Source organism: Haliotis rufescens, unplaced genomic scaffold, assembly GCF_023055435.1.
Source record: "Haliotis rufescens isolate VD_foot unplaced genomic scaffold, xgHalRufe1.0.p SCAF_1, whole genome shotgun sequence".
Classification (NCBI taxonomy): Eukaryota; Metazoa; Mollusca; class Gastropoda; order Lepetellida; family Haliotidae; genus Haliotis; species Haliotis rufescens.
In genome coordinates this window covers 33,488,588-33,516,224 of record NW_025963779.1, presented here as the reverse complement: position 1 = coordinate 33,516,224, position 27,637 = coordinate 33,488,588, and the positions used below count along the sequence as shown (strand labels likewise).

Below are 27,637 nucleotides of genomic sequence, written 5' to 3'. Positions count from 1 at the left end.
AGAGCCATGTTAGTGTAGGGTCGAGTTCAAGAACATGTCTCAATACAAGTGCACTGGTAAATAATGTATGTGTGTGACAACGACGGATATCAGAGCAGTGATGGACACTGCATGCCTTGCTTCGAGTCCGTCGCTCCTCACAATCGTATTGATTTAGAGCGGTATCATTATCCAAAAATCAATGCGTATATAGGCTACATGTACTAAGCTACCCTGATCTATATTGCCTCGCATGCCATCGTAAGCTTGATGGTCCCATGAGGGAGAGGGTGGGTATAGTCGTCAGTATCTCAACCATAAAAGGTAAGTGATCAGATGGGGATAAACATTATTGGATTAACCTTTTCTTTGTCACTTGGATCTGTTGTTCATGGTTACAAAGGCGAAAAAAGATATTCACGTGAATGGGATTTGTCAAATCGATAATCCTACAATGTTAAGCATTTCTCAATGATGGTCGAATCTGGTTCATATAAAAACAGGTGCCGCCACTCCAACAAATTATCTTAAATTATCCAGGGGTTAAATCGTTTGGCTGGGCATCACATTCATCGCTCCTCTAGGGCAATAAAGGATGTTGATGGCATAAAGGTAAATACAACAACAAAGGATATATATTTAACATGTTTTTGTTTATTTTCATGATTATAACATAGGTACAAGTTGGTTTACAATGCACACATATTGCATGTGGCATCATTATGCATCTTCATCATGTCCCAACCTCTCCTTATAATTAATGGCAATAAAATTAAATACATGTATCTATGATTATCTTACAGTGATGACGGTTAGTCTGCATATTCGGTTTATAAGTTAGCTAAAAACGACAGAAATTTACAAAAACTTCGTCATGTTGGGGCCACTACACCTCAACAATACAGAGTAACTGATGTAAAATACTTCAACATTTACATTAAATATTAAATGGCAATCTTTGCCAAAGATTGTCAATAAATAATACAAAAAACTTTGTCCTCTTAGTTAGCGCAACGACATTAAAACAAATGTGATGTAAATGGCCGGAAATAGTCCCTGACAAATAACTGGTGACTTCCGGTTTGACAGGAAATACTACGTGCACTATTTTTCTGATTAAATACCAATGGATTTGTTGAATTCTTTTCTGCGTGTTCGATAGAATAGCTTGCCTAACAGTCCAGAGTAAAGCTTAAAGTTAGTATTACGAAACCCACTACGTTTGAAAACAAGTAAAACAATAAATACAAATTTAGATAAAAATATACGTTAAAAAGGAACCTTATAAATTGTGCATGGAATGCAGCATAGTGAATGAGAATGATTTAACAAATTTGATACAAAAATAAAATTCATGACGAAATAAAAAAAAGACCAGCGATGAGTGAGAACGCGTTCACTGCCCACATATCTATCCGCCATTAATACAACTGGCGTAGGAATACATAACCTTAAGGCACATTACCATGTGTTTAATCGGAAAAACAGTGCAAGTAGTCCCTGTGCTCGGCTCTTCGCCGCAAGACTTCTGTTGCCTTGGGAAAATGGATCACGCGCAAATTGAATAAATTAGACGGATTTCACTTTGCTTGTTCGGTATGTTCAAAATGTACAAAAGGAGGTAACAATATAATGACTGTTTCTCCTGTATCCAAAACCACCCATAAATATGAACTATAAATAGTAATAATGTCGAAATGTGTCCCCTATGGCATGCCATAGATAAAATATTGATAACAACAATTGTGAGATGGCAGCTTCGGATACAGGAGCCAAGTCTATATTATAAGTTCAACAAGATATAATAAATACTGATTGAAAATGAGACGTACATCTCTAGACAAGTCAAAACATACAGACTTGTAACTTTGTATAATATCCTGCTCAAGACACATATTCTCAGACGTACGCCAGTACTCATTCATGCTCCCAACATATATATTAAAGCAGAGTGTGTTTTATAAGGCACTAAGAAGACGAGAGTTGGACGTCCGGGGACATAATACACAATAATGATAAAATGGGTTAACGGGTAAAATGCGAAACTACGGATGAGAATAAAGATACGAAACTGTCGCTACGATGACGTAAGGGATTTATGACGTAGAAAGACTTGGCGGTTGTTGATAATATCAAATTTATCATTTCTAGCACTTCTGTCAAAATGCATCTGGATTTCATTCATATTATGGTGTAATAATTCATTTGGCAGCTCCGCCATCTTATCCTAAAACCAGGTTAATGTCTAACTAGTGATTCTACAATAGCTACAAGTTCTGTTATCTACAGTGGTATCTATCTACAGCGAGATGAGACATATATGAGACCTTACAACATTAAGGTCGCCATGTTGTTGACGCTTTTCGCGGCAAGTCAAAGCGATCTGGACGGAAACTAGGACGACACGTGAACATAACAACATTTGCATATTACACATAAAATGCTGACGTCATATTTTGATAAGCATTACGACATGTGGACGTATATACACTTTCTGGGTTGTATCCATCCGCAGTAAACCGGAATAGAACAATTCATTCCAATAATACTTCCGCACTGTCAAATAGTTCCATACGCTCATTAATCAAGGTACGTATCCCTTGCATAGAAGAGACAATGGTGGCGCCACCTGGGTGGGCTTACAGGCAGAGGGTACGTCACATGGTCAGATATTCTCGGACTTTCAGAATATTCGAGTGGACTGTCTAGATTTAGAGTCCGTGTCCATTCATAATTATGTGGAGATTCCTAGGTTCAGTCCTCTTTTACTGCATTCGCTCTTGAATTTGTTGTTGTTGGTAGTGGGCGAAGTGTGTGCCATTTCCATTCGCTATTTGTTGTGGGACGGCGTATGTATAGGCTGCGGGTACTCCGTATCCGTTAGCTGTCGTCGTGTAGGGGTAGGCATCAAACCCCCCGTTAAACTGTCCGGTGTAAGCGGCCGTGGAATAGTCCGCGATGTATTGGGCGGATGTAGTTCCGGTTGTGGGAGACAGCGGTGAGTGGGGCATTGCCAAAACTCCTGGCGAGGCCAAGTAGGCGGAAGGATACACGTACTGTGGAAAGCTGAAACAGAAAATGAGATATTTAGATTTTCACTCGTAACATTCAGTCAAACGTGGTTTGTAAATAAACATTTCAATAATCTACATTTAAGAGGGTAAAACATAATTAGGTTTTGTATACGAAAATAACTGAAAATTTGGCAGAGTATAACTACAACATTCTTTCATGCCTTATCATAATCTCAAAGGAACGCTGATTTCTGTTTCGCCAGATTTCATGCCCTGTATACGCTCATAGCTCAGTATCTTGACAACGGCAGCGTGAATGGTTTTTATATCTTCTCTCTACTTTGAATAAACAACATGTTACAATTAGTGCGGAATTTGGTCATCTCACTACAACTATTCTCAGAGACGATTAAGAGCTGAACAAAAACCCATTATTCAATTCAAACACAAAACACACAAAGATAAACCGTTATTCAACACTCGTGTAGTAAAAAGTACGCTATTCTATGGGAAATGGAAGTCAGGTCTCCGGAGCAGTGAATACGGTGCCATCTCCGGCGTTAGGTCGTGTCTACAACCCGCGTGGCCAAAGCAAGCAAGATCAACAGAGTGAGCAGAAAATGTATATAGTGACAACAAAAAACAGCTTCTAAATGGAAATAACCACACAACAATAATTGCCATAATGTCAAACACAACAAAAAGGATTCGTCACCAAGAAAAGATGAAGATGAATTGGCCAAAGATGCAAGTCAACTTTATAGACTGACTATGCGAATTTTAGTGTAGTTAAGTTGTTGTCAAGTTGATCAGGATACGTAGTTCCTTTATCCGAAAGGTAAACGCGGCGGGTACACAGGTCAATACTGTTGTGTTATAGCTATAGGGATACAGGACAGGTGTACATATGCATAGGCGCCTGGAACGTAGAACCTTTCTGCCTTAGGGTCAACGGACATGCGCACTTCGACTTCCTTCAGCTTAATCCTATTATGACAAGAACTATCTGACTTGTGTTATCACAACAAACAACGGTGCCTATAACAGTCCTAGTTCGGGTGAAAGCCTCGAAGTCAAAACAAACCAGCCTTAGTGCTTTTACTGAAAGAAAGGTATCATACAATCTAGGCGCTGTATAAAACTGACACGGACTTGAAGAAAACCAGCAGTCATAGGCTATTAATCGGCAATTCTTCATTGATCTTCAGATCCTTTGAAATTTGCAATAGACGTACTTCCTGACTGAATGTTGGGGCAATAGGCCAACGTCGTGACGTCATAAAGTCCCAGTATAATCAATAACTAAAACATAATATATTCTTTAGTTATGGCAGTGCAGAAAACAAGAACGATGGGGGGCGACTTGATTTTTTTCTTCTTAAGTTGAACGCATCGCAAACGTCATTATTGTAAAAGCAGCAATATATTTTGAATTTTCTTATGTTTGACTCAAGGTGCCTGGAAATTCGCTTTCAGTGTTACAAGAAGGCGAAAGAGAGAGCTAGATGTTAAGATTTCGACTACTAGGGCGCTTATCTTTCGACACACAGCAAAAATTACCCGTGCATGATACAGATGAATGGCGGACCACGCGGCTCGCCGCTCGGGGCTCGAATTACAACATAGTTTTACAACGTGTTTTATTATTCTGTCGTTAGAAGCCTATCTGCCATCTTTGTATACATTTCAAGCTATACAAATGCCTCATATCTAAACTCCCCGCATTTGCTTTATTTCAAAAGCTATTCACCGTTAGCAAAGTTCAAACAATTTAATCTGATCAGCGATACCCAAATCAGCTATTTCAAATTTGACATAGTTATGTAACTTGTTGATAACAAATAAGCGATACGCTTGTCCAAAATAATGTCAGGGTAAGTAAATACTAGAATAACAGTCGCTCGATACACGGAGCAAATTAGTTCAAAAGCATAGTCGTGCTTGTCTGGATTACCGTTCCAGATAAGGTCGCACTTCACATACCCGAAACTGGATACGAGGATGAAGATCTACGATGAATGATTTCAATTTCACTTAGGTTGAAATATACAACGCCTGTACAGCTGTAGACAGTGTTCTTTACGACCATAACAAACAATGGAAGGAAATAGACCAGTTGCTAGAGAAACACATTACTGGTGGAGTTGAGCTGCACCTCAATAGAGACTCAAATGAGGGGTTCTGCCTTCAGTCTGCTCAAGGGTGAAATTTCGTACGGTTTTAACAACCCGGGTAAATGAAAAAGCAGCATGAAATATCTGTGTTGTGACAAGACATAGACAGACATATCCACCTATCTGTTATCTACATGTCAAAACAGCAGCCTTCCTAAAGGAACGCTCCAATAATTTGAAATCAATTGTCCGAAACTGATTCCTTTGAGCTGTAATTGACCCTTGTTATTTACCACTGCACTAAGCCTCGTTATAGAACAAAGAAGTATAGTCTGTCGGGAAATAGTATTTGTTGCTTTGTTTCCTGTCAATATGAACTCAGAAAATAAACATATAGTGCTATTGATGTCTACCGAAGTTACTCAGTTCGAAAGAACGCATTCAAATTAGCTGCCCGAATTACTTACCTGTTTGGGATGGTTTACGGCAGATTAATGCAATATTTCAAAGTCACGTTTAATTCAGATCCTGGTTACCTACAGTGATTTGGTCAAATAGTGTGACAATTGGTTTACATTATAAGATAGAACACCCATTCTGAAGACGAAAAGGAATGCTAAATGGTTGGGAAAGAACTGGATAGGGAAACTAATTCTGTGTGTCTGCAAGCTCGTACTCCGACAATAAGACATTCAGTTTTCATCCTGCAACTTGACTCCTAGAGGCAGCGAGCTCGTTCTACATGCTGAGGTACCACCATAGCAATGAATTATCTCAAAAGACGAGGACGTGAAAATTATTGGTTCGTCAGCAAACAGGCATCGCCATCTGTTGGAATTAAACATAATGAATATGTTCTTCTACAAATATATAAGATGTGATCGCTACACAGCAAGAATTCAGACTAATTCAAATGCATATCAGGTAAAACTACAAATGATTCAAGATAGATGCTGAATTAATGTCTGAGTCTATGCTTGGCGTCTAGGCAATTGTTTCAATTTTCTTTGGCCGTATGTGAAGTGTTCCTAATTTTAAATAAATTGCTCCGGTGTATTAAAAAGCGACTTTTACTTACAAGAGCTGTCGCGGTAATGTTTAGGGCGCGTGTGATCTGTGGGATTGGTAAATCGGATCCTCTCGGCTTTTTAAAGAGGTAAATCAGAGCCTTCTTTTGACAGTTCCGATTGTGACGATAAGCGATGAAGACTGAATCAGGTGTCGGTTCAAGTCATGACATACGAAGGGTCATCTCAAGTCAAGGTCAAATTTACCAGCTAATCTGACAAAGAGCCACAGATGCACTAAGTATAGCCTTAGGTACAATGAATCCACAACTTGACAGAAGTTTCGTTTTTGTTAAAATCCTGTTCACACTTAGAGTGTATTCGATGATAGATTTTTGGCCCACGCGTTTGCCAAGATAACACTATTTTTTAGTTCTGGTTGAAATACGTTGGTATTTCTTGAGTTGCTGATACGTTTGAAAAAAACAATCCGGAATCGCGATCTTGCAACTGAAACAGGTCAAGGTTGCGCTCAACGTTGCAAATGAAGAATATCACATCCACGTGTGAGTCAAGGAGGTTTTCTGCGCCAGGTACGTATTACACAATAGTCGATAATCTGTAAGTGGTTGCAGATGCGGAGAAGGTGTCTGGAGAAATTGATCCGAACTGTGCCGAGATTTATGAGCGAATTGTGCGTTAAATAAGTCCAGGTGTTCTCATCTTGCCTGCATTTCAATAGCGATAATCAAGTTAGATGATTTCTACTAGACAGGAGTAATACAAGTCGTATATCTGGTGTGAATACAGCCAACGTAATTACATTGAATACGCTCGTGTGGTTTGGAGTATTCGAGACTTCAGCAATCTTCAACAGCCCCTGTGCGTGTCGTGACCAGAACAAAGGCTTCAGTCTTACACACCCTTACTTGAAGTTAAAGCATATTCTATCGTCTGGCAGCCAAAATTTCATTACATGATGGTTGTGGCGTTGAACGTTTCGTGATTCTTTAGCTATTCGTTGGAGTCAACAGTCTGCTTATGAAACACATTAGCGATGGTGAACACGATCCTTAAGGATTTACGTTTTGTTTGTATAATAACTCATACATATCACGCTCAAGCTTTGATGGTTCAATTTACATCGAGGGGGTAAATTATTTGCGTGGTGGGGTGTTCTTCCGGTTTTTTTCTGCCATTGTTGTAAGTAAAGTCAAATTTGTCAACGGAGGTCGTTATTGGAAGATGGGTCGAGTTACCGGATTCCATCAACAGAGCAATTGCTGTGAGGGTTTTTAACCAGAAACCGTTGACATCAGAATGTATTGCTTATGTCATGCCGACCTCGACAAGGAGGTCAGACACAGGTGAAACGTTCACAGTATGTCGTAATATCTATGCCGAAAACTTATCGTAAAATTACCACACAGTAGATCATATCCTATTGTCAAGTACAGGTATACGTTTGATCTTTAAATGATGCTGGATCATAAACAGTGCAAATAGGCATGTACAGCTATTGAATAGATTCATTGTAGAGCGAAGGCATAATATCACTTAAACATGACTAAGTATCAAGGAAATGCATTATTAATAAGCAATCGCGATATTGATACCGATGCACAAAATAACGGCATGGTAGTTACTGACGGGTCAGAAGCATGTGCTGCTATACATAGACAACGCGTCTGCGTCGCCATAACTGATCGTCTGCTTTAGAGTGTTGGCGGGAAACATGTGTACCGAATGACAGCGACAGCGCTTCAGACTATGCACACGTCCCGCCGACAGGTTTTACAGCACGTCACTCTGATTACACCTCGGATACCAACAGGAAAATGCTCTACCCGATATAGGTTAGCCCATGTTAGAAAACCCGACAACCTAGATCTGACTATAGATCACGAAACAGATAACGAGATAGCCTCCCAGTCTTCTTTGCTGTACAGTCAGGGGCTTGCGATGGTCGTGTTTAATGGCCGCTGTGATCCTGTGTGTCATGCCAGCGATTACAATTTCCGTTCAAACAAAATGATTAGAACAGTATTTACAAATCTAAAAAACAGAACGATTTAGCGGAACTGAAATAAATCCGTCTCCGCGCCATGATATTACGCAAGCTGTGGTCGTGTTTTTGTATTCCCCACGAGAATATACGTTATCGGCTAGCTATGGCGGCTGGGGTTCAACGGTAAATAAATGTGTATGTTGACTGAGGAACGGGGTTCGGGGTAACGGGTGGGTATACACAGTGGGGTCACAGACAAATGGAGGTCAGGGTACCTGATCAATCATGCGGACGCAATGGTCTCACTGCAGTGCTGTCGCCACTTTATTATGCAGTAATTTTGAATGCCTTATGAGAAGCCGTGTTCACGAGAGCGCGGCGGTTGTTGTATTCGTACAACGGATTGTAACGGAGAGGGGTTGGGTTGGGATTTATATGTTTTGCATGACCCGAGCGGAATAATGGCTGAAGATTCAAGCAGGTGGATGGTATTGTGGTTTCACTGAACTCGTCCCAACAATTACGTGTGGAGATCTGTTTTATTTCGTATGTACTATGGATGCCCTACATGCTCTGAGAAGCTAGAGTTAATCTCTGTCTTCAAGCAACTATTTGTGATGAGAAGCCGTTTTCCTTTACATACACAGAGAAAATCACTTAATGTCGAATCTACAGACACACAGTCCAAGCACTACTCATCGCGAACTTTAATTAAACACGCAGCGATCTAGACAACTGGGAACGGGAATCGTATATATTCAACAGCTGCTCACGAGAGCGCAACAGGCATTATTGCTTCTGCCTCAGAAATCTCCCAAACAAGGAAAGTAGCCGAATTGAAATGCGTAAATTCGCAATAAACCTAACATAGGAATGCAACCCATTTGAAACAAGCATGTATGAGAGTTTCATGGTTGAAAGTTTACCCACGTTGAGACTGAAAGAATTATAAGGTTAAACAGACCTTACGAATTTGTTTCCGATTTGATAGGGAGGTTCTAATTAGTAAGTTTCATTTAAGGATTTGAGGGGTAATCCCGTATTTCCATAACTGCACTTAATATTGAGAAAACCTTGGGTTTCCGGTAAAGTAAAGTCACGGGTCTGGAAATAGGTATGAGGGGATAAGAATAGAGGCGGGCGCGTCAGAATCGAGTAAAACCCCTCGCTAGATGGCTCCATGACGAAATACTATACATCAATGTCAGTCGAGAAGCGGCCCTTTCTAATAGCCAAATTACACCCATAAAATTAGTTAATTTAAGCAGTCCAGAAGGAATTTCACCACCTTGAAACGATCACCACGTCTCTTCCCCACCCACCAGCTTGGCAGGGAGATTTAATCTCTTGTACATACTCGCTATCGAAGTTTGAACTGGACAAAGGAAACGCGTTATCGCTCTAACTGATACATGTATGGGAGACCAGTTTGGCCATAACGTGCATCTGCTCTCCGGCAGCTTGAGGCAAATGAACACATGGGGGAAGCAGCGAGTGATATCTCATATTCGTTCTGTGGACATTGTCGGAATCAGGAGTGTTCACCCTTGACCTTTGAGTCTGGAGTCTGGTGAGAGAAGGAACAGTTATCTTTGTCGGATGAAGAGAAACACAATTGACTGTGACACGAAGAATACAATCTAACTTAATGGCGGTTATCAGAGCTAAGAGATATGGCCGATAAGTCCCGGCTATCACACTAACCACGCCACTGTTGGGAACTCGGGAGTCTAACAGGGCAACTGTGATAGAACTTCACCTGGGTCAAACTTGCACAATGCAGGGATACCTAATAAACTTACTTAACGTTTTACTTGTATTACCTAAGAATAACGGAACCAATGACCTTTAACCTTGACCCTACTCGACCTTTGATGTTGATTATAAAAAAAATCCTACAGATAATTATAAATACTTGATTGTAAAGGCCAGCTTTGAACTTTCACGATATTAAACGCCAATATATACAACAAACGATGTTCTAAGACTTAACATTGGAGCCTCAGTACTGATTGTCCTCGACGAGATCCTACTGTAAGCCTTTAGGCGGTGAAAGACTAAGTGTGTATGCAGGTGTTAGGTCTCATATCTTGCTGTCACCTGACTCAGTGTTGTTAGTAGATCACAACAGCGGCAGACTAAAGGAACAACACAGTCCAGTTACAAACACACGGGCTTTAAAATGAAAAAAATAACGTCGGGGGATTCGGCGTCACACAAAGTAGGAATCAGGCCCTCACCACACGCGGCAAGCAAAATGAAAAAAGTCAAACCACGTTAAAACGAAATCGGATCTCGCACAAAACACAAGAACACCAGGTACCCTGTTCTCGTTTGTTCGAGCACTGGTCACCACGTGACCTCCTAAGGTCAAGTCTTCTGACCTAGATGAAGTGTTATGCGTTATGCCAGCTACCCTCATCTCAGTTTGTCGCTATGGGATAAAAAGGAATACATCTTACATTTTTTTCTTATAAGGGCTAAACTATCTAGTCTTACATTACAAGAACTATCTCTTTATAAATTTCAATATTGATAAAGTTCCTTCAACAGAAAACTTTAATTCGTTTTTGTTTTACTGTAAAAAAAATCCAAAACTTAACACCTCCCGCTTTCCCTTTGTCATAGCCGCCATCTTGTTCCCACCCACCTCTGAAATGTTTTTCGCACTGCACCAAGACTTTTGAGGCAAAGGATTCACAGGATGTTTTCCTACAATGAATCTGATCCTCAGCGCCATCTGGTGGCCAATATTTTGAAACATCAGGGAAAGGGAAGACATGTTGTGACGTCAGCCGCTCACGCGCATGGGGTGGGAGTTTACATTTTCAAATATCAGAGGTTGGAGAAACGTCTAGCGCATATGAAAACCAGATTCACTCTTATAACAAAACATATCTGGGGATCAATTAGCAGCCTGACCATATAAGAGAAGGGTTAGGGAACCTTGTACGCCGAGCATAGCGTTTCCTGTTGAGAGTTGAAGTGCTTGAAAAGACTATAAAACTCACCCATATTGTCCCGGAAGCATAGGAATGCCTGTCTTTATTGCAAACGGTAAACTCGCTGAAATGAAAACAATCAATACATTAGAATTAATTTTAAATAGTGTGATAAAATAAACCACATTATCATTAAATAGTGTGATAAAATAAACTACACTATCATTAAACTGTGTGATAAGAAATACTACATGAACAAAAGATCAAAATGAAATATTGTCAGTTATTTCGAATTCCAAGTGCATCAGATGGCATAGAATATTCACTCTGTCCACCCTTTTGGGAATCGATCTTTATTTATTCTATTTTGAACATAAATACAACACATACATGAATCACATTTGATTTACAGACGTGGTGAATATTATAGCATTTCTCACTGTGATAGATAAATTTAATACGATATGTTTGCAGCCATAAACCAGACGCCATCTGTTTATGAAAATATGCTGAACATTGTTCGCAAATATAACGTTTGTTGTGAAGATGACGCCATGTTTCTGGGTTCAAGTCTAGCCTCGTGGAAGGATACGCAAATAGGAAGATGAGAACGGATAACTGTGTAAATATTTATTCGTTGTCTTTGAAGTATGTAGAAATGACCATCTTCAGTGCACCGACAGACGCATGTCATCAAGTTTATAACAGCCAAGAATAAATCGAGGAGATCCATATAACAAATACCAGAAGGAGGTTAGAGGGTAGGAGGGGAGATAACCCCGCAAATTGGCCTAATTACTGATCACGGATATAAACAATGGAAGAAATTGGCCAATAAGTGAATAGGTTCTATAGGAAAGAAAACACGGAACGTAAATATAAACACATCGTAAAATAAGTAGTATCTGGGACACATACGTAAAAGTATTTGGAAAACAAGCAGGAGTCTTTCAGAGTTTGGGATTTACTGCTATGACGGCGGGTGCCTGGGCAGTCAATAATCACATTCCGTTTTCCGTTTCTTTTTTCATCACGTATTTTGTTAGGAAATAGAATCTGGTAGCTGTCTTGGCGCTGGATGAGACCGAGGGAGATGACTGGTACCATTAACCCAAAGGCTATGGCCAGATGGCAAACGAGAGAAATCTGCCAGCTGCTTTCGGCGCAGTTTGCCTGTTTCTCCTACCGCTTCCCTACGGTAAGCACACTACTAGTTGCAACAAACATGGAATCAAATATTTTCCCAGAACGTGAGATCGTGTGAATTAAAACGCTAAATCAGCTAGGCAGGCGCCACGTTTGATTTCACATGACATCATTTGCTAAATTACTAAATTTAATTTCCATGACTCCAGCTATAAGAAACAGTGTAGACATGTTTATTGGCTTATGTCGGGTTCCACGCTTAACACGATGTTATGGTGCCTATAAATAACATCCCACATAGTAGTTTTGATGTGCACATTAGTATACTTGTGAATTCTTACGATACGGAGTATCAAAAGCACGTGTATTGAAAAGCTCATAATTATGGATACATGTGTCGGCGCCATGTTGCTTCATCCGGGTTCTGTCACGAGCTACCCTACTGGACGTTGGCCTTTCGCGGCAGTAGCATCAAGATATGCCATCGACGCGTCCTCGTCCAATCTCGCTAAGTAGAAATTGCTTTTGGTAGAACGTTTAATTACTTGCTCGCATTAACTGATAACGAGGTTAGGAAACCCACCCAGACAGTTTTCCCTAAGCTACGGTCGTTGTTCAATACCACCGACTAGACGTTTCAACGTCAGAAAAGTTACCTTCAGTGCAGTGTTATTAAGACATTTTACCTTACCAAACTTCATTAAGTTGGACAAATCTACTACCGTTCGCATTTCCTACGGTAACTGACGTTGGCTTTGGAACTTCGAGGAGGTATTAAATGAGTTAACAAACTTTGAATTGCATTCACGTTGCCAGTTTAATAAGCTGATTCACACAGAGATATAATAGAGGTCAAAGATTTAATCACATTTAATCACTTCTGTAAGTGTATTAATAATGACTTCGGTAAAGAAAGTGCACTAAAAAGTCGTCAACACAATTCAATATAAACAACTATGTGAAGCAGCGGTCTTATCAAAACTCTGATTCCATTAATAACTATTTGGACCATCAAGCAGTTAGTGACTGTGAAGATTCTATGATACGTTTAATTAGGTTTATATGGCCAATTCATTCCTTTCCATATATGCCTGTTTACCCAGACTTGACGGCCGTTTATGGAGAGGATTAACGTCGTTGAGAACATTCCCAAAGAGACGGTCGGTCACAGTGGCTTGGTTTAGAACAGCTTCAAGTTCATACTATTTTCCTGTCAGCTATATATTACTCGCAACGCGCGTCAATAGAGAATCACCCAAGTGGATCGGGTCAACGGATAACGGTTCTCACATTCCTTACCTCGGGTGGGGGGCTACCCAAATATAAAAACGCCAGAGATGGCCATACATTTGGATTTCTGAATGACGTCATAGCCTTTTGTCTATTATTTGAAGTATTGTTTTCTTATAGTTGTGCCGTAAATGAATTATTACTTAAGTGGGTGTGCCGCCCATGTTAAAGTACGCCATACTGTCCTGTTGTCAGTGTATATGAATGTGTGACGTGTATCGGGTTATAAATTCAGCCATGGCATTGAACTAGTGTCTATGATGGTAATATAGACGTTGCAATTCGATCCACTCAATTTCGAACCACCAATACACACACGTCTGTTGATATTCAGCTGGCGCAGTGATATATGATATACCAGCATAAATAAATAAATAAATAAAATATCTTTACATTATGTGCAATGTTTCAAAATTTGGTTATGTGTTATATCATGTTCAACTTACCAGGCAGAATGCACAGCCAGTAATGCATGCTCCTGAATTATGCATGGTCATTCCTTGCTACTTATAACACTGCGTGTAAACAATTGATTCCTTTCAACGTGTAGATGGTGTATGGAGATTTGACCGGCGTGAACGATGGCTTAACATGACCGTGCAGTGTATTGAGTTGGTGGTGGTGGTGGGGTATGGGGGAGAGGAACTTACCTGATGTGAGGTTCCCCCTAGGTTTCGCCCCCAGATAAGCAAGATTCACGTTGGCTTTTCTGCCATCAATGATGGGATTGGGGTCCTTGCAAGCACGCTCTGCCGCCGCTCTGTCAGCCATTGTCACCTGCAACCGAGCGAAACACAGCATTGGAAATCTACATGTAATATTCATCAAGTACTCAGTTGAGATTCACGTGTGCTATACATATGTGAAATGAACAACTGGTTGTTGTTGTTGTTATACAGCAACCCATATCAAGATAGAAAACACGTGCATTTAAGAGTTTACTGTCAAAATCATATGATTGATAACGTAATACCACTGTCACTAAAAGGCGAAAATTCATACATGTTTTAGAACAATGGTGCCCCACTTTCTTCGCCAACATTCACTCGGACCATCAAGTGCATATTTCAAATTGCTTTCAACTCCAGTGAATACGCTATTCGGTCTAGCACATCACGGGACGTGTCAGGATTGTTCGTCTGATCATAAACACATGGCTCGTTCATTAACAGGGGGCTGTCGTACATGCTCCCGACATCTAATATTAATTAACACCCTTGTAAATACTGATTGCAGCAGCTCTATGTTCAGAAGTAATAACGCTTGGACAGTTCGTTGCGCTGTCACCATGGAAACGAATCGAATTCTATTTTCAAAGCAGTGACCAGTATAATGGACCCTGGAGGGGCGTCTCGAGGGGGTTATTTGGGTCTGGATGTGACATATGTACGTTCTCTATTGTCCTAGAATGTCTATTTCATACATGAAATCAACAATGCAGTTACATGGGACAGCAACGCCTCATTAAGCACAAGCAGCTGAAAGTACTTTGGGGACAATGAAATTGACAAGATAAAGACAACGAGAGGTATATATGACAGATGTAAAGGGAAACTAGGCGAGAGAATTAAGGAACATTTTCCTTTATAGAGCTTTAAGGGCCCATGTGTAGTTGAACCGACAGAAATTGATTATACCAGTTGTTTGAGCACCTGACAATGAGTAACGGGATGGCATTGAAATAAAACATGATTGACTTGATATCGATCAGCATCTGCGTATTACAATACTACGAACGCTGATACATTAGTTGGTATTGTCTCTTGTGAACCAAAGCAATTGATGACGGTGTAAAGCGCCGCTACGCATGCTACTGACAGCATGCCAGAGCCCTGCTTATCAGAGTGAGGGAGCTTTATTACTCTTATCTGTCTGAAGTCATAAAATGTCCAATTTATCATCAGTTTGTGAGGGCACGAGATATAACTTGCATCATTCTGTTTTTTTCTGTTTTTATATTTTCGTGAAATTTACACCGAATGGATCTTGCTAATTTCATGTCAATTTCAGACGGGACAAAATGTGTCATGACAGGCCCAAATAAAGTACAGCCGAAACCCAGGGAACGTCCCAACGTCACTGCTCTGTTAAAACCTCATTTCACTGATAACTCCTGGAAACGTGTTTTAAGGTTCAAGTTACACATGTCCGATACGATCTTAGAAAGAGAGATTTCAAATTGAGATATGAAGCTCCACACGGAAGGCTAAAAACAGTTTGAGTTTAACACGCGAGATTACACAATCTTTACTCTAACGTACATAGTTAGGAAGTGGCGAGTGTTCAGAACAAATAAACAAAGACAGGGTGTAATGAATAAACAGGTTCACAAACTGGTATCCGTTCTGGAGTGATACAACCCGACGACTGCTATAGTTCATATGTGGATCTCATCCTACGTGTTATCAACAAGCATGTGACGAACCAAATATACTTACAAATCCGTATCCTCTGCTTTTTCCTGTTTGTCTGTCAGTAATTACCACAGCCTCTTCAATATCGCCGAACTTATCGAAGTATTCTCTCAGCGATTGATCAGTCGTATGGTATGGTAGCCCTCCGACGAATATTTTAGTGAAAGTGGTATCCTTTTGCTGCACGCCAGTAGTGGGGGTGGTAGTCGCCATGATATAATACAAGAGAGAGAGAGACAGACAGAAGTATAGAGAAATAAACACAGCAAAGTCCGAGATACTATGAACAAACGACTAGTAAGGTTGGACGGTAGATGGACAGTTACTCCTTCGCTATTCCGAGTGACTGACCTTCCAAATTGTCAATGCTAGCTACTCTACCTGGACGTGTATTTGTACGCTTGGTCCCGATCAGAGCAGCTCAGCTAAGCTCCGCCCACTGTGCATACATTACAATCACGTGCAGTAGCTCCGCCTCCAACTAGCTCCGCCCGATAAGCCGCTTGCGATATCGTTTCGTATTATCTGCAAGAGTTCTGTTGTGCGTTTGGAGAACGACAGGGCATGGGAAAAAGGGAGATTTTTGCGAGGATGTGCTATGGTGGTGCTCTGAATGGAATTCCATTTATTCCGTCTGGAGAGGGTGAAGAGAAAATATCAAAGTTTGCGCCATCTAGAGAGCAGTATTTTCTCTTGGTCGGAAGGTGTGGATTTTAGCTACATGGAAAACATAAGCTGCTAAACTTATGTTTTGGAAGGCTGCCAAATCATTGTTAAGCGGGCCTTCAAACTATGTGTCAAAATTGTCGTAGTTGTTTCTGTACGGGGACAGATCAGCTTCAAGATGGCGCTCCGTACCGACGGTCCAAAGCCACGTTGGGGTAGACCGACCCTTATCAACACATTTTGCATGTGAAAAACTTGACGTCTCTACAACGTCCTTGCCATGACATTCAGCCTGTCTGAACCTAACATTTTTTCACAATTTCACATTATGGAGGCCTTTGGCGTTTTCTTTCACGGATCGTTACCAATCTTCACGATGTCTTAGAGGAAGATTATTTTGGGATAGATATTTATCAAAGATATTTGTATAAGGATTGTTTTATTGAACGATTAGGTAAGCGAGAGTGCTGTGCGTTTCTGTTTTTTTGACGTGATATATACTAATTACATTTTTACCTATACTCTACAGTAGACAGCTTCCCATTTTCCAAAAAAAAAAAATTCGATATGATTTTGAATAAAGTTTTTTTCTTGTATTCTAGAGGTGTGTTATGTGTGTGATTCTTTCGTTACGGCGCTTTGCGAATGACTTGGGCCATTGTCTTCGGCTTTGGGTTGTGTTTGACGTGTTGGTTTCATTCTCAGGTGACTGTTTCCATTTCTGGAAACCCATGGGTCTCGTTTGTGTGAAATGATTGCCTCACACATTCGAAGAACGCATACATCATTCGTGGTTTGGTCTTCGTGTGGTGTGTTGACGTAATGTGGGAGTGACGTTTGCTATGCAACAGTAATGTTAAAATCACAATAAAACATAAACAACTCATTGACCCTTAGCGTTAGCCCAAACAAACTCCAACATTATGAAATCTCCACGCGCCACATTTTTTTTTTTACATTTAGAGCATTAATTATTCTTTTAAATTCACGACACGAACCTTTTCAACGACTTGTTCAATACATTTGTATCCCACTTGCTAGTGTGCAAGCCAATACAAAGATATGCGTCATGCTTCGGATTCAGCACGCGTAGAGGTAAATACAATGTGATCGCATACCAAACTGTGTTATCAATGTCACTGATACGTCGTCAAATTTAATATAACATCAATGAAAGTCCAACCTTATTCACATCCATGGAACGCTGGGATCATTAATCAAGAACATTGTATTTAATTGCATTTTTTATTATGAACATTGCAAATTCTACAGCTGGTACATCAGCATTGAGTTGAATTGATTTTTCATTAACATTGCCAGACAGTTCACTACAGCAATGTGTGATTAATTAAGGCCACATGCACACAAGACGATTTTCGATCTGGTATCATTAACGTTCAAGAACGTATTTTATGGCGTTATGATTGAACCGCACAGTGTAAACAGACATTGCATGTTCCTGCAAGCCGATGTTGATTTCAAGCTGATATTGATATGTGAGAGGCCATAACTGTCAATCAATGAAAATGACATGAGCCTGTTGAATACACAGGCCCCGGTGTAACGTCACTCAAAGGCATGATAGGCTTTACCTAAACACTGACTACGTGAAGTGAAACTCGCCTGTCTACTGTGAACATATATCGATTATTTGTATTCATAACAATATCATAGGTCAGTGATATCAGATTACGCAGCTGCCTTAATCAGGTTGTATATTTGTCAAGCAATGAGAATAGATATTTCCCATCTTCTATTAACGTGTATTGCTTCTAACAGCTTCATACGTCTTGTTCATCACCACTCCGTTACATAGTTCTTGAATCGGCGTATGGATATAGATATAACTTAGGCTTTTATCAAAGTAAATAGTTTCATCAGATGCTGCATACATGTACATTCACTTTGTAAAATACGTCAAATTTTTCTGTTCGAATTGTCCATGAAATATACACGAGCATATTCGTTGTACATAGCAATCACTCAACATCGATGCCATGCACTTTAAGACGCAATAGTTCACTGGAGGTTCCCTTACAAGCTCGCAAATAGAGCAGATGGGATATGGGGGTTTACAGGAAATCCATTATTTAAATCTAAAACGAGACTAGATGTTATGTGTAGCAACAAACCCTACATAGTTCCCTTGATTGACAACACGATCGCAAGGTCCCCCTGAAACCGACATCGCCGGGTGTGAGGCCGCCACGTGTTTCAAGTTAACTTTGATTTACGCCATGTTCGACACGTGCTGGCAACGGAAAAGGGGAAATCTAATAAAAAACAAATATTTGATAACAATTAGTAGTGTTTATTACCATCAGTTCATTAAAACACGATACATACATAGCGACAGAGAGAAGTGCTGATATCATGTTAATATCACTTGGTACACCTTCAATGTTTTCTTTTCTGTCAGTGCCACAAAGAATTTGCAAGTTGAATGTCGTTTAATTTCAATTACGCTAACAAGGTCTGATTATCAGTTCAATTTGGAATGAAAAGGCTTAGATATTGTAACAGCAAATCTGTTTCTTAGAAACTGGATGAGCTTAATCGGATAATGTTTCAGGTATTTAAAGACAATGGGTCATTAAATGTCCTGGTTGGAAAGGCTTGTAGTTGTATACATCTGACACATTTAATTATAGGCATTTCAATTGTAATGGCTTTTGGTTAAATAATTGATGCAAACAAGAACTTATGTTTGATGTGTTCTACGATTGCGCGTAGAACGCGTGAAGCAATTGTTGAAAGTTGCGTGGCGTCCAACTTAATAGCACCATTCAAGTGGGAATATCAATATTCAAGCACATAAACGTATATGTGAAATATATTTTTCTTGGCATGCCCACATGGAGAGGTATACATATGTGTTTTAAGCAAGATACATTCCACGGGGTATTTACACAGGGGGGATACATTAAAAAAATGATGTACAAATAAAGACAATGTACTTAACGACATAACACACATTGTTGACCGCGAAGTTGCTAGATTGCAGTTGATAGTTATGGAGCATAATAGGCAATATCTTGGAATTGGAATATGATTCCTCGGAGTACATATTTCGGGGGCACGGGTGGCCCAGTCGTCTAAGGCACCGCAATTCGTTGTGCAGAGTTGCGTCCCTTGGGCCCGCCAGAAATTGGTTCGCCCCGATTATGTTTCTAGGTTTGTCAGCACCATACCCGTGCTCGTGGGTTCCGCCGAAGTGGTAAACGTCTGAGATCTGCATCACTTCGGGTTTTCCTCCCACATTAAGCTGAAACGCCGTGATATAACTGGAATACTGTTAAAAGCGGCGTTAAACCCAACTCACAAGTCATACATATTTCAATGTTGCTTTGGGGCTTGTATGGACAAGGTATTTTAAAATTCTAATCTACTAAAATCTAACAATGTATTTGATAATTATCTGAACTATCGCACATATTGTTTTTTAAAATATCTTTATTACACACAGGACGAATAAGAGTAAAACACATTTTAGATTTAAATTATGTTTAATTATATTATAGAATCAGTAGGAATGGAAACAGAAGTACAAATCAGGAATCTCAATGGAAAATAATTACAGTAAACTACGTTTATAACGAACACGCTTACAACGAACTGACGGATAAAACGAACTATTTCTTGGTCCCGTCCATTTGCTGTATGTATGCTGTACATATGTTTATGACGAACTACGGTTATAACGAATTAAAATAAGTGGTCCCTTTGAGTTCGTTATAACCGTAGTTTACTGTACCACGAATATAGGTATCATTCACACCTTACAGATATATATCATCTCATCGATGATGATTGTGCTATCACTACATGGCGAGGAAACTGCCAACGCAGCATCGACCTGCTTAACTCATGCCAGCATCGACGTTTTTTCTCAGTTCCTGGTCATGTTAATCTAGGTATGTTTTCAGACAATGTTTTGATGAATGCAGAAACCTTGTTGCCACGGTAACTAACAACATAGATCTTAAAATGTATACGTGGGATATGTATACGTTGACCCAGGGCTGTTTACACTTAGGCTTGTGCATGGGATTCTGAAAATGAAGCCACTATGTTAAACTGAACACTATCTGAGGTACAACACATTGTTTGGATTATACAGGTAAGTATAATCAATTACAAAGTTCTACCTCGTTAATCCGGACGGTAGAGATTTTTATAGATCGTTTAGATTAACACATTTCCGGATCAAGGGTTTATTGGTAGACGGTTCAACATCACTTTGTATGCACCTTCATATGTAAATATATCCACTTACATTCGTTGTATAAACAAGGTTTCCGGACTCTCGGGGTCCTGATTAACGAGGTTTCACATGTAAATAAGTATACTAACTTTTTCAGTATTGGCCCACTTGTACTGGTTTATGTACAAACTTACCTTTTTTCGATTTGAAATCGTAACTTATAAGTAATACACCGTTTTATTGCTCGCAGCGTCTTTATTACGCGACTTCCATCCACGCAGAGCTACGACTTTGGTGAAGAAAAACCCTTTAGTGTGTCTGAAAGCAAAGAAGCGAGTAGGTTTTTATATATTTAACCAACAGCTATAACTGTTATGATCATCTTTAGAACACGAAGTACGAACTCGGTTCCACACTCTTATTTAGAGAAAACACACATCACAATGTAACGTGACAGCTAACGCTCTTTGAATCCCATCACATCTGGTGGTTCAATTTGATAGGTTTTTAGTATACACACTGTGAACAATGTAAGGCATATAAATTAATATATTTGTACAATAGACAAACATAAACAAGTGTCACGTGAACACGCGTATATTACTTATTTATTATCAATATGTTATACTAACAATAAATACACCTTTGGCAACAGATAGGTTTAGATACTGACCTAAATAATCTACCCTGGCCTCGATTCATCCCTTTTTTTATCAATACTAACTATCGAGGTTGAAGTGATGGTTTTGTTTAAAATGAATAAAAAAAACTTCGGAATCTATTTACTTAAATTTATATTTACATAAAATTCATTAATTTATCTCAGGTAGGTGTGGTTGTACATTTCAATCAAGATGGAAGGAATTTCAGGATATAGTTAAGGTTATTTCGTAATTGCACCCAGTGGCTTGTTCAATATTTGTTTAAATTTTATTTTAACGTATTTTGTGGCATTTCAACATGGTGTATGCGGACTAGCCTTGCTCCAAGGCTGTACTGAAAGATACAGGATGTGAAGTAATTCTATCCTGATCATAGGCAAGTCGACAGTAAAAGGAGGTCTTACATGTATAACTTGTTCTTATTATTTTTATAATCTAGAAATTATTATTTAAACTAATCATTATTGTCTTAGAAACATGACCAAGTCTGTATACAGGCAAATAGTTGCTGACAATGCAGAAAGAATGGCACGTTATCAATTGTCCATCACCAAGCCCCGACCTTGACCCCATACCGCATGCATGTGTGTACATTTCATCTGACCACATGTTTAAAGTATGACATGTACATCAACAAATGGACGTGATTAGTGCAAATGGCTTTAGGAGCGAGATGATCTAAGCTAATGATCAGTAATGCAGGGTTGGGGTTAAAACAGGGTCTCACCCAGAGCCACTGTAACCTGTTGTGACAGGGAGCTCCAGGGGTGGGGATCGCCTTACCACACACATTGCGGTGGGTAGGGGTGGGGGATGTTGGTCTAGGAAGAGACAGCGGTATACAGTGGTCAAGCTGTGTGTTCCAGCCGTGTAGATGGGTATCAGGGCTGACTATTACGCTGTAATAACTAAATAGATTTGTAAAATGGTGTTGTTTTTTAATTGAAGAGATATCAGATTTCCAGAATCATTTGTTTTCGAAAAACAGGAGACAGCAGTAAGTCATCAATATGATTCTGCGCCAAAATCCATCAATATGATTCTGCGCCAACATGATGTGGCTATTTCTAAGGAAATGTCAAAGAGCGTCATACAACTTTTCAAAAGTTGTTTGATCAAGGTTTAAATATGCAATGCCTCGTGCAGTAAAGCTTTCAAAACGTTTTTTGGTAGACGTATGGAGGACAAAACCAAATTTGACGCATCGGTGACAAAAATGATGCCCTATGCAATTCCTTGACTTATACCACGTGTTCCCATGTTTATTTCAGAAGAATAATTGACTTGCCTTTGCATGTGTTTGTGGTGGGTGGCACATGATACGAACATCTTTTCGCGAAGACCTGCTATCTTCACTATTTGATAGTGATTCATAAACACATGATCACGATACAGTTGGAATCGCAGTCTCTACTTTTAGAGATATGCCTTAAGATGGATATAGAAAGGTTTCTGTCGCTTCTATTAAAACCAAGTTTAATTGAAGATAATAAAATGAATTTGTATTACAAGAACAGAAAGTGAAATCTCTTTTATTCGGAGTGTACTTACCCTGTGGAAAGCGTCTAGAATACCATAATTTCGGATTAACGAAAGAAAAGTATGGGTTAGTAACAACGTTTATTTGAATATTCATTCCCAAAGGGAATCGCTCAACAGGCGATATGCCGGAATAACGGTGTCCGGTTTAACGGGGATACATTGTAGTATGAACTGAATTTATGTGACGTTATAACTACATAGATATCTACTACCTGTCCCACTGTTTCCATGCTGGATCAATGTGTGGCGATATTAAACTGACGGTCGTGAAATAGATGAATTCTACTATCAATAACCTGACAGATGTATGTCGTTACATTGTCTCCAGTTCCGTCAGCTCGGTGGTGCAATAAACTGCAAGAATAAAAAAAATCGGTACTTTTATTGTCCAATAACGTCCTCTTAGGACATGGTACAAAAATAGGACAATTATACAGTGCAGTGATAACAGCATGACAAATGATAGTACATAAAATGAGAGCATGAAAACATAATCGACAAAACCTTTTCCATACATATGATTATACATATTTTTAGGTTAATTGCAATGCACATCAGTGTATATATGAAGAAAATGATGTCAGATTATATTTATTACACTGATGAAAATACACGTTTCCCAACTTTGACTTTCACTTCAAGCTCAGCTGAGACAGGTGGAAAACGGTTCAGCGACAAAATTTGACCATTCTTTTAGAGGGGTCATTATTTTGTTTTGAAAGGGTGATTTTGACAGTATGACCTAGGTCACCTATTTCTAGTGATGCCATTAGGTTGATCCTAACTCTAGTTAACTCAAATACTTACGGAAATGCTGCTTGATAAAATGTGAAAGAAACAACTTCCCATGCACGCAGAATGACCGAAAAAAACATCTAGTTTGATGGAAAAGAATCTAGATTATAATAGTTGGCATGTATCACGGAGCATGAGAAAATATATTTTTGATGAGAAAAAAGTAATGTGTAATAAAAAAAATCATAATAGACCATGTGCAAGTCTAGCAATGTTGACCATTATCTTTTCTCATCGGTCCTCATCAAGGTGAATGAAACTGACCAATAATAATGATAATAAAAAACATAGGTATGAGCTATTTTGTTAGATGCCAGTTAAACATATAAATATATATATGTCTACTCAGGAGGCGAGACAACCAAAATTAATACAAATAACGTATGTTTATTTGAGTAAACCTCCGAATTGTGTTATCGTTGTCTTACAGTGAATTATGTCATTCTTAGGCAGTGGTGTACTTCTGTTATTGTCGAATTTATCAAAATTGTTCTGGCACAGTGTCAGTTATATAATCCCATGTCGTAATTCCACTAATTAGGACACAAGGTAAATGACAATCCCGCCTGTCCCCCTCCCCGGGCTGTTTGGCCTCTTCCTAGGGGAGGGGGTGCCATGTGCGCGCGTATACAGACGTTGCATAACGTCTTGTGAAGGACGGGTACATCAAAAAGCTCCCCCCCCCCCCCCCCTCTCTCTCACTCTCCACACCAGGCCGACTATGCCAAGCTTGCATCACCCCAACACCTTCCACGTCACGACCAACTAGATGCATTACCCACCCCCACAGATCAAAGGAGCATCTCTTATATTGTTTTCGATCACACATCTTCATATACAAGTAATATGCGTTTTAGTATATATGTTAGCCTTGCTCCAAGGCTGTACTGAAAGATAAGTCCATGGATGTATTGTAATTCTAGCCTTAAAATAGGCAAGTCTGGATAACAACCCAGTACAATCCACAGTTCTAAGGGCGCCATTCTCTTATGGGGACAACTTGTTCTTATTATTTATATAATCTAGAAGTTATGATTCATATAATTATTGACTTAGAGACTTGTGCAAGTCTATATACACGTATATCATGATTGTATTCGTTATATCGTGTAAATTGTATTTGAACTTGAACCGAAAAGCAATAAACAATGGCAAAACAACGATATACCTCCCCCTTCATCCCCCAAAAGGTTTAAACCTGCACAACCTTGTCGCGTGACCCCCCTTCCCTCCATGGTTTAGCGTATGCATCTCTGCCCCCATATCTCCCCGCCCCTCCCCAAACCTCTCAGCAGTGGTCCGACTGAACACATGTTTGTCCCCCTGTACGCGGCCTCCGGTATTTGTCTACATCTGTGTTTTAATTCAATTTTCCGGATATTGGGTATGTTGAGTAGTGTACACACACATTACTATCTGTGCTTGTGAGACGAATGCGAGGCATGCGCCGGGGAGTCCTATGTATGATAGGCTCTGACAGACTGCCCTGAATGAAATACCATACCCGAACTACTTTGTCAACAAGAGCCCCTGTAATTTTAGGGGCATACTTTCTAATCACAGCATGGTATTTATGGAAAATCTGCCTTTCAAAATTTATTATGTGTGATGTGTGAAAGCTTCCCATGCTAATAGATGAACATTCAACCAAATACAGCAAGTATCAGGGCTGAAATTAATTCTTCTTTAGTATATACATGTTTTGTTTATTTGTTTTTTGTTTAATTTAACGCCTCACTCAGCAATATTTCAGCTATATGACGGCGGTTATATACATGTAGTTTGCTGTAAATTGAAATCTAAAAAAATACGAAATACCTGTTTTTGAATGCTGCACTATTTAAATTTAAATGTATAATACCCGAGTTGAGGATTACGAATAATATTGCGCTCTTTCGAAATTTAGAGCATGACTAACACCCAATGACAAATATATTTGATTTTATGGCCTGTCTCATTTCACAGGTTGATCAGTCTGTTATGTGTACAAAGACACTTGTCATGATAAAACTGGTGAGTCTGGTGTCGTTGTAATGGTATTGAGGAGAAAAAAAGCCCTGCTCATATTTTCTACCCCTTTTAGTCTGATGTATATTTGGATGTGAATGAAAATAAGAGGACATTTAACAAAATAACACAATCATTTAGAGCAGGAATAAGATTTAGTTTCAATTTACATTATCAAAAAATCAAATATTTTAAAAACTAATGGGGTTTATATTCTTCCGATGAAAAATCACTACCCTCTGAGTACTGAATGTGCTTCTAAACAAATCGACATATTATAGATGAGAACATATGTGCAGTGTTATACCCCCCCCCCCCCCCCCCCCCCCCACACACACACACACATACATACATACATTTATATTATGACTTACAATATATAAAAAAATGTATATATATAAAATTACAGTTAATTCTGGGGCGTCCCGACTTTTATCACAACCTTTTCCACATTTTCGTATTTTGTATCATTTTTAGAAGGGGAAATCTTATATTCTTTATATCATTCTGTACCTGTATCTTCAGGTAGCATGTACATATATGTGTTTCTACCACAGGGGAAGCAGGTTCATGAGTATTTGAATGCCAGATGTCATACAACGTATCTCCACGTTGCTGTAATATCACCGATAAAAAAGAGACACTTTGAGAACAGTTACTGAAAATTTGCCAGGAAACCAAACAAACAGATGACATCACAATGAGTCCTTGAAATGACTAACACGTCCCGTATGCAATGAACAAGGCTTCTCACGAAATGTACATGTTTGCCAATACCAACGAGTATATCAAATCCACTAAGCTGGCTTAGAAGACGAATATAGATTCTAACGACCTGGCGTATAAGCATGATATCATTTAAGAAATATGTCATACCTTTGTCAAAAATATTATTTATAAGGTGACATGAAATGTACTGATGTTTGTTGATTGAAAACCCAGTTTCATTATCCGACATGTTGCCAAGGAAACGTGATAGTTGTAGAATGAAATAATGAACAATCTATTTTAAAATATATGATTTCCAATAACATTTTGATGGACGCATTTGAAATGAACACATTATGACCCTTCGTCGAGGACCAATTACTGAGAAATACGTTATTGGAATAAATGTATGACATTTGTTTAACAATTGAAACTACCAATTATCAATGGCAGTGTATACAATGTGACTTGTGTCAGGACAAGGTACAATACAACGAACATGTTTATGTGCAGAGCAACGGTAATATACAAGCGTATATATACATGATATATACATCTGTGCACATCCTGACACATGAAATAGACACTCAGCAACTGTTGCCATAATAACGTCAATGAACGATTATTTTTGCATGTCGTTTACATTGACAGTAAACAAGAGGAACTTGATTGAAATCTACAAGTTAAATATACAATGGAAATGGATGACAACACATAGGTTGTAGGAACCTGACAGTAACGAACTGAAAATGACACAACGCAGTCACGCTGGGAGAAATGAACAAGTGATTAACGACAATCTATGTTGTTTGTTTAGTTGTGAATACATTTTACAAAGGGGATTGACAGTGATTGACAGATGTAGAGAGCGGTAACTAGCAATGGGTTTACGGCGCAGGTTAATTAGCTGGAACCTAGGACAAGACAATGGGATATTAGTACAGGCATTGTCCTCGCCCTGTAAATCAAGCTAATTGTCTTGTACCATCAGTAAAGGTATTACAATATTGACATACGTGCATTAAGAGTATTTCATTCCCTTAGTTAAGCGTAAATTAACGTCAATAGTTCTGGTCATTAAGACTTACAATAACCCGTAATTAAATATAATTACCCCACAGTGTGTATTTTTGCCTACA

At 39.2% G+C, this 27,637-nt stretch overlaps 1 protein-coding gene across 1 annotated transcript; it reads right to left on the bottom strand.

The window, feature by feature from the left end:
* Positions 1 to 613: 613 nt before the first annotated feature.
* On the bottom strand, positions 614 to 16,321 carry LOC124139434 (RNA-binding protein 24-A-like). The gene is made up of 4 exons (XM_046506480.2): positions 15,939 to 16,321; positions 14,151 to 14,277; positions 11,134 to 11,188; positions 614 to 3,045 (listed from the first exon to the last, which is right to left on the bottom strand). The coding sequence occupies exons 1-4, from the start codon at positions 16,125 to 16,127 to the stop codon at positions 2,745 to 2,747; spliced, it is 672 nt and encodes a 223-aa protein (XP_046362436.1). The 5' UTR covers positions 16,128 to 16,321; the 3' UTR covers positions 614 to 2,744.
* Positions 16,322 to 27,637: the final 11,316 nt, after the last annotated feature.